At 38.4% G+C, this 18,792-nt stretch overlaps 1 protein-coding gene across 2 annotated transcripts in view; it reads right to left on the bottom strand.

Moving 5' to 3' along the window:
* RGS6 (regulator of G protein signaling 6) overlaps positions 1 to 18,792 on the bottom strand; it is a 269,892-nt gene that overhangs the window by 77,955 nt on the left and 173,145 nt on the right. For both annotated transcript variants that reach the window (XM_063289842.1, XM_063289843.1), the window contains exons 4-6: positions 13,682 to 13,732; positions 11,178 to 11,284; positions 9,450 to 9,501 (exon numbers count right to left, since the gene is read on the bottom strand). In XM_063289842.1, coding sequence (XP_063145912.1) covers positions 9,450 to 9,501; positions 11,178 to 11,284; positions 13,682 to 13,732 — 210 coding nt within the window. The remainder of the gene's footprint in view (positions 1 to 9,449; positions 9,502 to 11,177; positions 11,285 to 13,681; positions 13,733 to 18,792) is intronic.

Here is an 18,792-nt window from a genome sequence, read left to right as displayed (position 1 = left end):
GCTGGCCACACAAGGCCTTTTTCCCAAGGTCTCATGACGAAACCTCGTGAGGCCTCAGGAAGGCTGGACACAAACTTGGGAAGAAGGCTCATGCTGCCAGCAGCTGCCTCGCAAAGGGCCAGGCTGGGCATGCCTCATCGGCAGCGGAGCAAGGAGATGGCAAAGATCAGCTGGGGGTGGCAAAGCGCAGGGTGGCAGGGGCTGCAGAATTCAGGAGGCCACAAGGGGAGAGATGGGGGAGAGATAGGCAGGTGGAGGTTGTTGATGTACACTCTGTGGTCATAAATGCAGGTGGGCTGCAAAGCACCCAAATTTTGATCATGCGACCACAGGGGTGCTCCAACAGCTGTAACTTCAAGTACCGGGTATAAATATCATTTGTTCAGCACTGTTGTAACTTTGAACAGTCACTGAACAAATGGCCATTAATTGAGGACTACCTGTATAAGATTTCCAAGAGCACAACTGGAGGATAGCATGCATACTGTTAATTTCCAGAACTGCAAACTCAACTTTTTCAGTTGCTGTAGTTCCAACAAAAGTAGTTCTGGATAGTAAGCCTGAATCAGTAAAAAGCCGCAAATAATTTAATAAGTATCCACAACCCGTTTGAACCTGTGAAGCTATTATTTCACAGCCCCAAATATTTATTTAGGGCACCAATACTTGTCAAAAGATGTTGCTGTGATTGGAGAGGGCCTTACTTGTATTGCTCTTGATTGGCAATTATTCAGGTTATTTGTTAGTTTGTTTATTTAGATTTATTTAGATTTATACAGCCACCAGTCTTGCCACAGCAATTATGGACAGTGAACAAAGTTTAAACAGAAACCACAGTATAAAATCTTAAAATATACCATGCTAAACATATAATTCAAAGCAAAAACAGCGGCCAAGGGCACAAGCAATATCATATCATATCAACTCATAGGGCTTCACTCTTTTATTGATAGGACCCAAAGTATGCTCCTCCTGCTGGACCTAATAGGATATGTGGAGACCACTGGAGAAGTCCTCCAAGTCCTCTGGCTCCATGTCATGAAGGGCTTTATAGGTGACAACTAGCACCTTGAATTGCAAACAGAAGCCTACTGGGAGCCAGTGCAGTTCACATAGTAAAGGTGTAATGTGGCCAAATCAGGAACTGCCCATAGTTGTCCATACCACTGCATTCTGGACCAATTGCAGCTTCTGATACTTTTCAAGGGCAGCCCCATATAAAGCACACTGTAGTAGTCAAATCAGGAGGCAACCAAAACATAAGTGACCATGTGTAGTGCCTCCCAGACCAGGAAAGGATGCAAAATGAGCACACAATATGAAGTTGTGCAAAAGCTTCCTTGGCCATGGCAGCTCAGAACTAAAGATGGAACATCAACTCTTAGTAATCACATAGACAGACTTTCTCCAGGATGATCTCTCCCCAACCTCGTCCTTCAGGTCTTCCAACAGTGCACCCATCACTGCTGTAATCAAGTTCATTCCATCTACCTTGCTGCTGGTCATCCTCTTCTCTTTCCTTCCACCTCTACCAGAATTATGGACTTCTACAGAGAACTAGGTTTTTGCATAAGGTGTGCAAAATAATAATAATAATATTATTAATAATAATAATAATTTGAGCCTGGTCATTTGCTCTGTGAAAAATAGAACATATCAAATGCCAAATGTGTTTCCTTGGGAGAGTTTCATAATAAAGATGCCATAATAAGAATGCCAGAGAAAGGCTTATAGCAGTTTATGAGAGGAGACAGAGGGTGGGCCATTCTCAGGGAACATGGGCGGTGTTTGGTATCAGTTCTGTATTCCAGCTCCCTGTGCGCAACCTCAAGCCCTGGTCAATGAACCTTCAGAAGCCTGAGCTTCTGAAGGATGGCTTCTGTGGTCACCCAAGACACTCTGAGTGGCACTGCTCCACAGATGACTAGGTATAAGAGACCTTGTTTGTTAAGTTGGGCCCCAGGGATCAGAAGGCACTGTTGCTGCTATATCAGCCTCCCTGCTATGCAGCAGCCTCCACGCCCAAGCGTCTTAATCCATGTGAAGCCAATTCACATTAAGTCTAGTTCCATGATACTGATATGTATGATATGTGGGTTCAAATTACATTGTATCAAGCAAATATAGATATTTCACTCAACCACGGTTTCAGGCTCGTTTATAAACTTATAGTTACTGAAAGGTTGTCCAAAGGGCCATAGAATAAATAAGTTACTCCCTCCAAGGGCACAGAAAGAACTCTATCCTTGAAGAGATTGATTCAAGTTTTGATGCTCCACTTCCACTTGCAAAAATTCTGCAGCACTTCTCTGTCTCTGTCTCTTTTCATGGTGAAGCTCCAACATCAGAAAAGGAAGAAAAGAGGTATATAAATGGGCAAATGGAAAAAGAGTGGCATCTGTGGGCTTTGTGGGCTTGCTAGGAGAGACTGAATCCAAGCATTCAGGGCCTTCACCCCTCCCTGACACTTCTATGATGTATGAAAAAAGTTGCACCAGCCCAGATGTATAAAACTTAGAACGGAAGGCAAGCCTCAATGCAGAAGGTAAAAACAAGACAAAAATATGCATGCCTAGAGGGCTTTGGATAACTCAGCAGCTCTAACACTGAAGCTTTCCATAACAGAATGCAAATTATCCAGCCTAGAGGAATGAAGTCCTGTGAAGAGCAAATGCCAATTATCAGGCTGTTCTGGCTTCTCAATGGCTCTCTGCAGCATCAGCCAAATCATCCTGTGTGAGAATACTACAGAAATGCCAGCTTGATTTTGCTTTTAGCTGGATACACCCCCACTATCCCACCCTTCTAGGGCTTTCAGCAGAATCTAAACAATGAGGCAAAACAATGAGGCAAACACTGACACTAACTATGCATGACAGTCCTTGTAGGTGAGCAGAAGCCTTGGGGCAGCCAAACCAACTCTTATAGCAACTTTTTTTCTTTTTGGCTGCAGGCATCAAATGGTTACAAACAGTTGCTCTCTCAAACAAACACCCTCAATGTTTAAATCTAGTCCTTTTAAAACTTTCCTACTGCATATTTTACAGAAGGCCATGGGCTAGAAAGATAATGACTCAAAGCCATTCACTTTTCACTTTACCCCTAGGTCCATTCTTTTAAAACAGCCTCCAAGTAAGAACTGGAAGGTTTTTTTTTACTCTGTTCAATCATGTCTGATTCTCGGAGACTGCCTGGAGAAGTCCCTGCAGTTTTCTTGGCAAGGTTTTTCGGAAGTGGTTTGCCATTGCCTGTTTCCTAGGGCTGAGAGAGAGTGACTGGCCCAGGGTCACCCAGCTGGCTTTCTGCCTAAAATTCACAGTCTTCCAGTTTCTAGCCTGGAGCCTTAACCACTAGACCAAACTGGCTCTCTATGATTAAAAACTAGAGTACAGTGCGATACTTCACCGAATAAGATCATTTAGGCTTCATGGACAACCTTTTAATATGAGGATTCTCCAAATTTAGTACTCCAATCACTGTGGCAGAAGAAGAAGAGGTTAACAAGTGACTGGAGATGGTCAAGTGACTGGAGATTGGAACTCCAGAGCTGGAAACAGTAAGGAGGAAAATGTTGTTGGATTGTATGGTTTAGGGAACTGAAATGAAACAAGAGAATTAATTAATTCCTGCCAATCCAATGATTGCTAACAGTCTTTCCACATAAAATGGTGATGATTATATACATAAACATCACCAGATGGAGTACATAGAAATCAGGTTGACTATATTATTGGTTCAAGGAGGTGGAAGAACTCAGTTATAACAGAAAAAACATGGCAAGGAGCTGTTAACATACTACAAACTGCTCATGTGCAAGTTTTAAGCCAAGCTAACAAAGCCACTCAGTGTGGAGTCCTTGGCGCTCTCTGAGCTTGATTGTTTTCCTGCAGATGTTTCATTGCCCAACTAGGCAACATCTTCAGTGCTAGAAGGGAGTGGGGTTTGCTTTCTGTTTATATACAGTGGCTTGCCCTGACAATGTTGTTCTCTCCTTGGTAGTTCCTTGATTAGGCTGTTTTTACTGCTTGGTTGTTTGACTGGGTTGGTAGTTCCTTGATTAGGGTGTTGTATACTGCTTGATTGTTCATCTGATGTTAATCCTGGTGTTAATCTTTGCTTATCTGGGTGTTGATTACTGGCAAGGAGGTGTTCTGGTCTTTTTGTTTCCTTTTTAACTTTTTTATTGTCTCTTTTGAATGGTATGTAAATGTTGTTTACCTCTACGTGCCTGTTGATGGTTGCTTTATCTGAATGCCAGGCTTCCAGGAATTCCCTTGTGCTTTGGGAGAAGATTCCTGAGAATACCATGGATAGCCAAGAAAACAAACAAATGGACCACAGAACAAAATAATCCAGAGCTGTCACTCAGGGCACAAATGACCAAGTTCAAATTGTCATATTTTGGAAACATTATGTGAAGTACCAGTTCCCTTGACAAATCCATAATGTTGGGAACAGATCAACCTAAAGAAAATCTGTGTGGTTGCCAAAAGTCAACATCGACTTGGTGCCATATAATAATCAATCATTACTATTATTCCTATTTATAATATTTATAACTCTTCTTTCTACCCATAAGGCAACTGGCTAACAGTGATTCAAAAAGTACTTTATTTTACTAAAACCTGCAACAATAATGTTGCATAAGAGAAAAAGTTGTGTTATTTTTGTGACAGAATATAGCATTGATGGGCAACAGGAAGGTGAAATACAACAGAATATTAAATATGTTAATAAATTAATTATTTTAAATATACATTAAAATAATAACTGGATGATTTAACCAAAGCTATACATTTTGGCTGCAGTTCTACACTTACCTAAAAGTAAGATATACTGAAAGCAGATGAAACCTGCTCTTAGTAGGCATGTACAGGATTGAACTGTTAGAACTTTCACTAAAGTTTCAATGTGTGTCAAGCACAAGCTTAGAAATGCCTTGCTGTAATCAGGAGGATTTAGAAGTGCTTGATTAACTGTGCGACACACAGCAGCATCTGAGGTTCTCATTGCTTTTCTCAGAATGATGAAAGCAAAGTTGCAGCACTGTGCAGCAAGCCCTGTCACAATGCAGTTAGGAAAGGGGTGGGACTTGCACTGCAGGGCCACAGAACTGCTTGCATCACACTGCCCATACCCTTCCTGAGTAGGCAATAAAAAATTTTAAAAATAATATTTTTCATGAGAGACATTTGATTTCCCATTTTTTATTTACAAAGTCAACTTAACTATGAGTGTGTCCAAGATTATAAGGAACTTCCTTTATATTCCTGCTGTTATAGTATTTTAATTCTATAACTGACTATAATCTCCTCTACTATATATACTGTAGTGAAAATGTGCACCTGTCTGAATGTTTGTGTAGTAATAGAAAGCTTTGGTCAGCCTATAGAAGAAACACTTCCAATAGTTCTTATATTATGAATACAGATACATTCATTTCCTCTGCCAAGGTCCAGGCTGAATGGAAAAATTGATTTTATCATTTCCATGTGAGGGGAGAACTATAGAAGAGACACCAATAATGCACAGAGACAGCTAAAGATAACTGTGCTGACATATTCCCTTTATGCCTTAGCTGTGCAGACATTTAATACAAAATACTGTGGTTTATTAGCTCATAAACCATGGTTATTTCTTTCCCAAAGCCAGACATCAGCCTCTAATAAAAAAGCCTGTCACCCCTTCTACCACCTCTCTCTTTCTCCCTCCTGTCTCAGTGAAGCTCCATTTTCATTTACTACTATTATGGAGATTGCTAGTTTGGATCAGATAATAGTTTATTGATCAACCACATGTATATTACCATTTATTTTAAAACAAACTAAATTCATCCACGGAACTGAACCTAACCTTTCCTTAGAGGTAAGATTAATGTTGTTAAACAGCAATAACCTTGGACAATGTTTCCTCTATTGAATTTGTAGTCCTTGTCTCCAACAGAAGAGAATATTTGTAGCTCAGGGTTGAACTGTGGAGTGTTTATATAATGTGCTCCCTGTTTATATACAGTAGCTTGGCAATTATATATACCACTTGGCAGTTATATACAGTAACTTGGATGTTTAGGGCCTTATATATCAAGAATCAAATGAACAGGGACTTCTGGTGGGGACATGGTGGACTGAACAGCTGTGCTCGTGAGCTCCGTGGGCAGAACTGGCATCATGGCAGGTGTTTTGGGGCTCAGGATGGTTTCTCCTGAAGCCCATGAGCATTTTTCCAGATCAAGGAAAATGCTTGGAATCAACCCATTCATCCTCCAGACAGTGGATCATAGCCAGGAGATTGTAAATGGAATTTGCGATTGACCGGTAAGAGTTTGCCGGGAGGCTGGGATGTAATCATTTCCAAGCTGTGCTGCAGTCTAAAAGGGACATTATGTTCAGCCACTCCATTTCTAAAACACCCAATTTATATTTTTAATATAAGTTTATGTACCCTAAGAGAGGCTTTCTACAGCAAGAAGAAGAGATCTCTCTTGGTGATTATCGTTATTTTTTGGGATTAATTTTTTTTAAAAAATGTTTTAAGTCTTGGTTTGTTTTCCTATCCTAATATTAGGAGGATTGTCCTGACTAAGCAACAACCACGCCGAGACGAGGAAGAAGTCTCTAGTGTTTTATTACTGCTATAGTAGACAGAAAATTCTACCAAACTGAAGAAGCATGGGAAAACCCAGACAGATAAACCCCAGAAGTCAAGGCGGGTCTGTTCTGGGTTTCTTTGAATGACAGCTCAAATTCTCTAAACTACGCATGCGTTTTCCCCCCTGGATAGGGGCCCCATCCTGCTCACCATCAGTACTCATGACAAGGATTGAGAATAAATAATCATCTCCCTGTTACTATTTTTGTACTGAATTTGAAGAATTTAATATTTTCCTACACACTGAATCTGCTGCTTTGAATCTTCAGCTTTCTGTTGCTACTTTCCCTGGGAGCTGCTTGTTAGCATACTTTCTCTTACGGTATATCAACAACTTGCGGAAATTTCCAATTAATTCTTACTTCTACTAGTCAGTTATCTAGGGGGCATCATAACTTGCTGCCTGTGATATGGAAGACTTTAAGCAGACTTCCTCAGAGCTTTGTTGTGAACTTAAACAGATTTTTATGATTCTTGTCAAATTATTATGCAAGATGTTCGGAACATTGTAGAAAATATCAGTTCTAAAATGTGTTATCTGGCTGGTGAGATTGTGAAAGAAAAGGAAGAGTTCAACATTGACAGAAATGTTTCTATTGATACTGAGACTGAGGCTTTTGTTAAAATGCCAGACAACCAGCTGAAGGGGTTAAAAAAACAGACCAAATTGCTAAGCACAAATGGAATTTTTTTCTTTTGATGGATTGTTATGGGAAGGAAGAAGACATGTTTTATGGAGGCTTTTGGTGAGAAGTTTGAGCTTTTAAGGGGGGCATTTGGGTTATTTGCTTTGGTTATGAAAAATGCCCTGTGTATATTTTGGAGATATTTAAATGCATTGGTATATTTTGAAGTGGGGTAAGGATTTGAGAATGTTTGTTGGGACTGCTTTTAAGGCTTGTTTGACTTCATTTTTTTTTAATGATTTGGATTAAGATTAATAAGGTATAATAATAAATGTTTGGTTTTAGGCTTAATATGATTAAGATTGCTATAATTGTAGTATTATTAACTGTAAAAGCAGACAATTTATATGCTTTTTAGTTTGATTTTTTATTATAGTGGACAGAAATGTATAGAATAGTGGTAGGAAGGAAATAATTAAAGAAATGTTGCTTTGGGGGGCGAAGTTAATAAGGAGATTAACATATTTCTTTTCTCTTTTAATATAAGGGAGGGAACAATTGTACTTAGTGTTTGTTTAATAAGGTACTAATGGAATGATTTATAGAAATAATGTCATTTTGGTTAGATTAGAGTAAGGGATTGATTATGGAAATTGCGGTATATTCTTGCTGTTAAAAGTCAGAAGTCACTTCTTTATCTAATCTTTAAAAGTCTTTTTTTCTTGTGTTTTCACACCTTTTTAGTTTTTTTTTCTTTTGTAGTTTTTTATCTTTGCTCTAAACTTAATAAAATTCTTATAAAAAAAGAGCCAAATGAACAGGTTCAGTAGCTAATTGGCAATCTATGCAGTTACTTCTACAACAATATAACATGCACCTGACATGCCTGAAAAAGAGGTGCTTTTGACTGGGCAGTAGTAAACAAAATATCTGGATGCAAGGAGGGTTTCTTCAGAGATGGGTAGACTACCACTTCCTTAAAAGCTGGAGTTACCACTCCATTGTGCAAACATTATGTTTACTGGTCTTTAGAAACATCCAGTCAATGCCCTTTGCTAGCCTGAGTAAGCCAAGGTGGGTAGAAGTCCAGAGAGCGTATGATGGACTAAACAGCCACAAGTGTCTTGTTCTTTTTCTTAGGCCTCATAAACTGAAAGTGATCTTACACAATTAGATGATGGTGCAGTGTATATTGTATCAAAAGGAGCATTCAAATCAGCATCAAGGTGTCACTTTTATCCGTGAAGGGCTTTGCAAATTTGTAGGTTACCTTTCCCATCCATGAAAAATTATGGTGAATTGATGTAGCATTTGTATTAAGATCAGCAGGTAGGGTGCTTGCCTCCAGGCCATCAGGTATTTGATGTGGGGAAATAGAAACTGAGGGGTTGATGACTTGCAGCCATCTAGATTTTATCCCCAATGTCTTCTCCCTCTCCCCTGCATCTCCAATCCATGGACATCCCTCACTCTCTACAGATATCCTAACGCTCCAAAAGGCAGGGGAATATAACTGAAATTCCACAAAGAGCTGTGAAAATCACTGATACATACATACATACATCAAAATTATGTAAAATGTTTAAATGTTTAAAGAGAGAAGTCCAGCTCTCACCCTAGGCCACTCTTCCCTAATTCAGCTCTCACCAGTCAAGGCTGACTCAAGACCATATTCACACTCCAGGATTCTCAGTCTGCACCCATTCTCCTAGAAGCCAAATACCCGGCCCTTACAATTCCCCAAAGGGACAAATCCCTTAAGGGCAGCCCTCTCAGCCAGTCAATGGATGGCAAATACTCCCAGGGCACAGCTCTCAGTTAGCTCAAGCCTAGCAGATAACAAGGCCTCCTCTCCTTCAAGTCAAGCAGGTTGTTGTTTAAAGATGGAGGGACAGAGAGTAGATTGTAGGTTCAAAGAAAATCCTTTTATATGTTCTGTTCAGGTACTCTGCTGGTATAATTCCTGCTCACTACCTGTGCAAATGCTGGCAACTATTGACTTTCATATTGTGAAACCAAATATAGTAGCATTCCCCAACATGAAATCTTCCAGGTATTGGTATTACAACTCCTTGGATACTCAGTCAGCATGGCCTATAATTTCTTTTAGAGTAGTATGACTATCAGAGACACATTTACAAGTGGAATTTCAAAAGATGCACTAAAGAGTCTCACCATAGTCCGTGTTTTCTGGTTCCCAACAATTTGAAGGCCAGAAGTATGGAGCCTGAAAAAGAGTAAATAATACTTTATTACGAAGATGTAAGTATTCAAATATCTGAAGTTCTTTGGACATTGAGGCTGCTTAAGTCTCAATGAAATAAGTCTCAATGAATCTACTTAATTATTTTAAGGCATAAGTTTTAAAATGCAGAAACTCAAAATAATTCCCTATAGGTGTGAATGTCCATACACACGCAACACCAGAGAACAGCAGACCATAGCAAAACACCCCATTTGTTAGGATCAGTATGACTGCAATCCTATGCATATAGTCCAACTTACATATTACAACAAATTTTAACGGAAGATCTTCCAGCAGCTGAAATGCAAATTAGAAAAGGGCAGTCTTGAGAAGAAGTGTTATCATTTAAGTTTTTATGATGGAGGAGGAAGCCCATCACAGATCAGGAAAAAGTAACTAGCCTTTGTGAGATTATCTTTAATATTTCCTGATTTTCTTTGTGCTAGTTTTTTTCACAAGTAACAATAAAACTTTGAATTTTTATTACTTCATTCATTTGCTAGAGCAAGAAGGGCAAATAAATTACTATGGTGCTCAATGGCTTCTCTGAAAACGATCCTAGAGCTGTATTTCCCAGTCTTTCCTTTCTACTGCACAAGTGACAAGAACTATTAATGAAAATAACATCATCATCAAAATGACTTTTTCATCCATTGTTACCTGATACATGAACTCCTGATATAGAGAAAATGGATATAAGATCAGACTGTTGCTCTCTATGTCACTGTATTTTTTTTACAAAGGCTGCCATAGTTCTTCTGAAAAGATATTCTGAATTTATTAGAATGCTGAAATATTAATATTCCTTGGTACTAGATCACATTTACTGCCCCATATTTAATCATGCTAGGAAGGAAGGGAGGGGTATGCAGCCGTAACTGGAAAAAAATGACATTGTCTGGGTTAAGAAAAGAGAACAGGACAACCAGAAATCTAAATGACCATTAGATGGCAGCAAAGAGTTGGGATATTCTGTGTCTCTTTGCTGTCATCTAGTGGTTGGCATCCCTAGAAAAGAAGATGGCTACCTTCTGTTACTAAAGACAGAAGCATAAGCTTGCCAAAACTCAAAGAAGCAGCTATTGACAGGCAATCCTGACAAATTATGTCCATTGGGTTATGAAGAATTGGAAGTGACTGAATGACTCAGTAACAACAAAAATGGATTGATATTGAACTGGTAATTACAGCAAAACTGGCAAGCAGTCTCTTGTCACACTGAATTTTGGAGATGTCAGATGTTAGATGAAAAATATAGGGAAAGGAATTAAGCCTAGTTTGGAATATAAGAAGACAAGCAGCAATTATCAGTGATAAGACATATACTTGTCTTCGAGAAAGTCTGAGGTTCAATTCTCAGCATCTCTGATTTAAAAAATTCTCTTAGGATCAAAAAGTACATTACCAGAACTATCATGACAATACCCCAAAGATCACAACATATATGAAGATCTTACTTTCTGGAGCAGGATGATCAGTGACATTAAATAGTTCTATAGTGATGTTGAACAGCTGGAGATGTTCAGTCAAAAGTTAGGGGAAAGTGGATATACCATAGGGTGGCTTTATTCTAGGTTTGTTCCTCCATAAAAGATGGAAGTTGGAAGACTTCAGGAAGGAAAGATACACCTGGCCATTTTGTAATTCAGATTTCTTACCTGAAAACGATAAAAAGTACCATCATCCTTTAAAGTCAGAACGTGATCTGAGATTGGAAAAATATATCCCTGTGCTGCAATGAGGCTTCCCAGATGTATTGATTCAGCTGTAAAAAAAATCCAACACAAACCCTGTCAGACAATTATGCCTTTCAGTGGTCAACTTCCAAAGCTTTGGTGGTAGGAATTTTCTGAGTAGATGTGATGTCATCCTTGGTAAACTCGGAAAAATGGAAGTGCCACCTCTTTATTCAGCTTTGAGCCCAGGGTTGGGGGTAGATTAACAGTTAATCATCACAAGTATATTTAGTTATTTACTTACTTAAATAACATACAGGCCACCCTTAACTGATTCCAGGCTGTCAAACAAAAAGCAATAAATATCTGGACAATGCAATTCTAATGGAAAGGCCTTTATACCAGGAATAAAAATTGAAGCAATGCTGCAGTTAAAAAGGTAAAATCTGGCTCTCTCTGCAAAGAAGGTAAATAACAATTTCTGTCTAAAGGATGTTGTAATGTTCACATGGCTGGACACACAAGAGACTACTTATGAAGCCAGATGACTCCATTTGTTGCAGGTGAATGAGACAGAGCAAAATCTGGTCCTTCTGGAAACTTAATAGAGTCTAGGCACTCAGGCTCTGAATTCTGCAATCCAACTGAGACCTCACCTGAACATTTATCATTCTTGGAAGAAACTTATCTTCTCATGGTATAAATCCGTAATAAAGAACTTACGAATCTTCCTCTTGGAAACAGTGCAAGAAAATATCATAAAACAGACTTATGCATATCTTTCTACTTTTGTTCTGAAGATCAAGAAAGGGAGGGTCTGCATGAATCCTGCACAGTTCTAGCTATGTGGCTTCCTTTTTGTTAGTTCTTACAAAAGCAATCCTCAGATGTCTGTGTGTTCCCTTGAAACACTGAAACAACTTCTAAATAGGGCAGCCCTATCCTGAAGTGATGATACAGGACACAGCTATATATAGAAATTTAAAATATTCAAAATATTAAAATTACATTTGTTTTTGGAGAGAAAGGGGAAAGCAATTTTAGGAAAAATGGAAATCCGAAACAGCTAAGGTGTCCTAACTTAAGCAAAAAACCACGCTGAGACAAGGAATTAGTCTCTAGTGTTTATTAACTGCTCTAGTAGATGAAAATCCTACTAAACTAAAGGAGCGTGGGAAAGCCAGACAGGTAAACCCCAAAACTCAAGGCGGGTCTGCTCTGAGTTTCTTTGAAGGACAGTTCAAAGCCTCTGAACTATGCTTGAGTTTTCCCCCCGGGATAGGGGCCCCCTCCTGCTCACCATCTGTACTCATGACGTAATGTTTAATATTTGCCGCTTTTTATTTTATCAAATGCGTTCTGTATAATTTGATCTGGTTATTGAAAAGGACGTTTATTGAAAAGGACAATTTATGCAAATAATTATTATATATTAAAGCTGTTAATATAATATAGAATAATATAATATATACTGTATATTATTTATTAATATATTTATAATACTATGTGTATGTCTCTCTCTCTCTCTCTATATATATATATATATCTATATATAAATATATACAGAGAGAGAGAGAGAGTGAGAAAGAGTATAATATAATTATATTTATAATATAAGGAATGTATTACCTCTTCATTTTCCCTGTTTTGACAAAACTTTAATATTCAAAGCAGAAGAAACCATCAAGCTTGTAATAAAACAATTATAGTGATGTAGTTGGATTTTGGCCTCCACTGTATCAAACAGGTACAGAAAGCAATAATTTTCAGGGGAGAAAAAAGCTAAGAAAAATTAGGAAACACCAAGGCTCATCATAGATATTTTGCTATGTTGCCTCTTGTTTTCTGAATCTGAGATATTATTATCACCAGTAATTCCTGCTTGTTCAGATCCCTTTAAATTTTTTGTTTTCTTTTTATAGACTTCTGAAAACTGAAGTTTTGTCTGTATTAAGAAAAGCTTTTTCTATTTATTCTATATGGTAGTTTATTTCCTGATTTATTGCATTTGCAAATATAGTCTACTTTTTTTACATCTCAGCTCATGCATTATTAAAGTGCAGCTATGAAGAAATACTTCAAAAACTCCAGCCCTCACTAATGTTTCCATTAAAAAAATAAACATAAAGTAAAAATAAAAATAAAAAGTACCTTGGAAAACAATGAAACTTTTGCCCCTAATCTCTTAAATGAATGTTCACAGTTTGAAATAATAAAGCTCCAAATTTATTAAGAATGTTCTGGAGTATTGAGTATATGATTGGTATTTTTTTTCTTTACTTAGTTTCTTATCAAGATAAAAAAGAGAATTCCAGAAGAGTTGATTCTAGGACCTCACTTAACATTTCAAGATCAGTTTTGGCTTAGAATCACTTTCCCAACCAAAATGTCCAAATAAAAATTTGATTTTTCAGCTTTAGATCCCACTGCATTTTATAATCACAAGCCACAAGGTAATGCTTCCTAGAATTTAATGATTATATTACCTAGATCTTCAATACTGAGATTCTTCATAAGCCACTGCACTATGTCAGCTCCTGAAGAGAACGAGAGAGAGAGCATTAAAAAGTGTAACATAAACCATACATAGTTATAAGTAATTGTCAGCACTGGCAGCTGTTGCTTCCAACAAGGGAAAATGCTAATTCTTCTAGCTGAGCCATTCCTGTCATATCTTCTGTAGTCAATATCCCCACAAAATGTCTCCTGCTAGCTCCATCTCAGTTTCAACATGGGAATTAAATGACTGTTAAAAATACATATCTCTTTCAGTAAAAGAGAATATATGTAGCTCAGGGACAACAAAAAGCTAAGAAGGAAACAAAAAGACCAGAACACATCCTCTCCAGCAGCCAACACCCAGATAAGCAGGGATTAGCACCAGACAAACAATCAAGGAGAAAACAATGCCCTAATCAAGGCACTACCAAGGAGAAAACCACACCCCCATCAACACTGGCAAGGCATGCCACTGTATATAAACAGGGAGCAACCCCTTACAATCACTTACCAGCACTGATGATGTTACCCAGTTGGGTAATGAAACGTCTGCAAGCAAACAACTAAGCTCAGAGAGCACCAAGGACTCCAGACATTTCGGTATTTAGAATCAGTAGAGTAAGGAGAGGGTACCTATGGCCACCACTCTAAGCTCTAGTTAGTATGGCCAAGGTGAAGAATGTTAGGATCATAGCTCATCAGCATCTGGAAAGCCTTTGGTTCTCCATCCCCATCCCCATCAAAAAGTAATTGCTGTGAATTAAGGAAGTCCTTTATTCTCAGAATTTGAGGGACTCCTCAAAGACATTCAACTGAGAGGCAGGGTTCACACAACACAATAGACTAGGCTAATAGGTTTGGTTGGTTTGCCATTGTTTTAGCATGGTATATGAATCTGGCCGCTGAATTTATTTGGGCATAGCATTATTATTGTTTTGGTGATAATGGTTGTTAGATTTGTATCCCACCTTTATTTAGTATAACTCAAGGGGGCATACATAATGCTTTCTATTTTCCTGTGAGGTAAGTTGGGCCCAAAGTCACTCAGCCAGTCACTCTCTCTTCATGCCTAAAGGAGGATTAGAACTCACAGTCTCCCAATTCATAGTCCAGCACCTTAATCACTACACCAAACTGGGTCTCAGTCATACACACTGTATCTCAGTCATATAGCTCTGCATGCTTGTGAAGACAGCAATTCTGTTTGCTCACCTGTTTTTTGTGCTTAGCATGTTATATGAGCCCAGGCAGATGGAATCTGATCCTTGAACACAAAACCCATATATCATTGCTTAGGGAAAACAGAAACAAAACCTAACATTATTCTGACAATGAGGCTCCCCCATTAGTTCACAGGGTACCAAATACCCTGATGCAAGCCTTTTGCTAACAGTCCACAACAATATATTTTTTAAAAAAACCCTGTAAAATAGATTTATCAAGAATTATTTTACTGAGGGTTTGCAAAAGGGAAAATTCATGGTCACTGGCAACATCCTACTGAGGACAAGAGTGCCTGGAGACAGAACAGGAAAAGGGCTACCACCCACATGCCAGCCTGGTGAACCTGCATAGCCATAATGGTGGATTAGGCTGGTCTAATTCAGCAAGGCCATTTTTATGATCTTCAACAGATTCCAAATTCAGGAGCGCTTCCATTCTCCCCGCCCCCCACAAGCCATAGTCAGTAGGCCCTTCCTTCCATTATGCTAAGTGGTAACCTGGTCCTCTGCTCCAAAGGCTTGCCCTGGAGGCGTCTCTGTGTTTCTTAGTGCTCCTGTCCATTCTATTTTTCCATATTCTTTCTTATCAGTTAGGAGTTTTCTAAGCGAAGTGGAAGGAACACATTTTACAGTCTTTTCCATCTATTACTGGCAGCAGCCAAACAACAGAGGTGTGGTTGTTAAGCAGTGACTTTTTAAAACAAGAGTTTTCCATTTTCTAAAACGTATTGACAACTTAAAGATGCACACATTTTTGATGGAAATAACCCCAAAAATAGACATACATATCATTCCTTCATGCACCTTAAAAGCCTAAAGGATGCTTAAGAAGAGAATGTAAAAAATGTTTCCAGTGATTCGCCAGCTTTCTCAAGGCTGAAGGATTATTTTTTTTGCTGACTTTGCCAGACCATTAATTATCACCTGCCAAAAATAATTACTCATCCTTAGGATAATGACAAGCTTTTCCTCCCCTGTTAATTACTGTCCTTGCTAACAGTCTGATCAGCATTCATCAAGATGACAGACAGACTTATCCTCTCATTCCCTGCTTGTCTTTCTTCCCTCCGACAGCCAGTAATTCAACCAAGTATTTTAAAAAGACTATGCTGGTTGCATCATATGCTATCACCATGTTCATGGACCATTTTCTGAGTCTGCTGAATAAACGTAATACAGGGACCAAATGACTCTCAGCATTTTTTTAAAAGAAAATCCTTCAGAGAATCTGTTTCTAAATGATTTTTTAAAGAGGAGTAGGACACACACACACCTTTATCTATCCTAACCCTAACCCTTCCAGAATCAGTGTTTGTGCTCTCTCCTAACCATGATCTTCAATATACTAATTTAGGTGTCATTTTTAACCAAGCAGGAGAATAAGAGATGGCAATGCAGTAGACTTTATTTTACACAATTCCAATAAAGGACAGGAGAATGGATCATACAATTATATTATACATCAGGAATAATGAGATAAGACACAGAGCAATAAATGAGGGAGAAACACAATAGAGGTAGGTAATCATTCGGTTTCAAAATAGGGCCTTTTTAGCCTTCTGTTCCCATGTTCATTGGAGCACAGCTATATCCTGGATTTTTTCTTTCAATGTCTTGCATCAAATTACTGCCTCTCCCCCCACCCCCATTTTTAATCCATTGGAAGAATCAGAGACCCAATACACAGGGAGATTATAATTTAACTGATTAGTTCTATTACTTTTGAATAAAAGCTCTCAATCCATCCAATGACTTCAAATACTGAACCATACTGGATGGGGCTCCCTTCATATACAAATTTTAGGACAAATGCCTACTCCTCATCGCCTTCCTAAAGGCTTTGTTTACACACATGATTTAATATATAAATTAAAGAGCTGATATACTGGAAGATAAACTAGGAAAGGGTATGAAAAGAAGTGCAAAAGAGTAAGAACATCAAGATTGTATGTTCTATAATTTATTTATTTGAAGATTTTTTTGAAAATAGGGACCATTAACCCTGGGAGTCTGCTATATGTATTTTGGAAGCTGAAGCAGGCAGCCCATCTGGAGTTTCAGTAGATAGCAAATTGCCAACTATTTCACTTACCTGCACCTGAGCCTTTAATAACACCATGAAATAAAGAAATTGAAGTTTCTTTTCCCCTAGCATAGAAATCAAGTTTTAGTTGATTAATTGCTACATATATTAGATTGCTTTTATTATATAAAGGAGGATGGCATAATTCCTAACTTTGCTTGTTCCTTGAAATTAGCTGTCATAACATCTTCTTGGGCTTGGGGAAATGCTGACTAGTTAGCAGACTTTGTTAGAAATCAATTAATCTGTTTTCAACCCTCAGGTCTGAATCCCATGCTTATGTAGTTCAGATTGGACTATCTGCACATAAGAGAGAGGTATCTGCAGGCTTAGGAGAATGACAAATGTTCCCTAAAAAAGTCTGTAGATACAAGAACTAAGGAGTTTTCCCACCCTTTGCTGCATACTAAATAGCTGAATGAGGACAGTGTGTGATCAAGTAATGGAGGATGAAAACAGAAGACCATTTAGGAAGGTGAATGGAACAGAATATCCTATCAGAGGCAACAATACTGCAGTACACTGTTGAGTAGATTCCAAATTATCATATACACAAAGGTCTTTATTTTGCATTTAATCTGACTATAGACATGTGTTTTCTTTTTAAACACAGTATTCAAGGGGAAGAAAGGAGAGAGAGGTAACATGCATTTTAAATATAAAACACACACAAATACACATACCACACACAGAGACACAAATATAAAATATCTCGAAGAGCATTCTATCACAGTGGATAAATCCTATATTATTGTTTGTATATTAGGTTATTCGATATAAAGTGATCTAAGCAATTCTTATTGATTGTATGGATCCATTTCTATGGGTTATTACATATGGAAACAGCATTTAAAGGGCATTTTTTCTTCCTTCTTGAACCAGCTTGTCAACTATTTTTTCTTTCCAGGAACAAAAGGTGAAGTTACATGTCACCGACAGAACTATGAATCTGATCATACGTGGTAAAGCTGCCCATTCATCCAGCAAAGTACTATAGAGACAGGACAATGGCTCTTCATTTCCAGCTGTTTCCTCTTATATATTGGACCACAATCCCATGTAAACGATACCAAGCATTTTCAGAAGTCAAGTGCCTGTCACAGTGACAAACACTGTAGCAAGGCAGTCAAGGAAATTGGAAATAAAATTGTATGTTCAAATCTGAGAAACCAGATGAATTATAGATTGAAACCTGCAGGTAGCAGAGATGAACATGCTGGAAACAGGGACAATTTTCTCTGACTCCCTCTGCAGCCCTCAGCAGTTTCTTCCGTGATGCTCCCAAGGGTTGAGGCACACTCTGGAATGATGTTGAGACATAAGGCTCAAAGCCAATCAGCCCTGTAATATGACAGGCCTTTTATCAGTCACCCAGGCTCTGTTAACTTCATTTAGCTATACCTTGGTAGATTTCAAGAATGTACTATAGTAACTAGACGTTTAGGGTAACTTCTGACATTGCTTTGAAAACTGCAGTTACTATAGAACAGTAATTCTTAATTAATAACTGGGTTCATTCAAATGGGACTTGCAACAAATGTCACGTGGAAAGCCTGGGGTGTCTGCAGGGGAGGGTTAAAAAAATCAAGATGATTGCTGCAACCCACACAGCTTCCATTTTGCACGATCACAGCTGCCATCTTGCCTTTATGAAACCTTCTGGCAGATACAACTGTGGAGAGCTCTGAGTTCCAGCCCCTTTCTTCTTTTCCCTTTCCCTCCTCCCTTTATCTTTGTCTGTTGCAACAAACCAAAGTGGAAATTAAAAATCAAGGAAATAAGCCTCTCTAAA

Source organism: Candoia aspera, chromosome 1 (genome assembly GCF_035149785.1).
Source record: "Candoia aspera isolate rCanAsp1 chromosome 1, rCanAsp1.hap2, whole genome shotgun sequence".
Classification (NCBI taxonomy): domain Eukaryota; kingdom Metazoa; phylum Chordata; class Lepidosauria; order Squamata; family Boidae; genus Candoia; species Candoia aspera.
The sequence above is the reverse complement of the archived record's forward strand: the minus strand, read 5'-3'. Positions and strand labels throughout refer to the sequence as shown.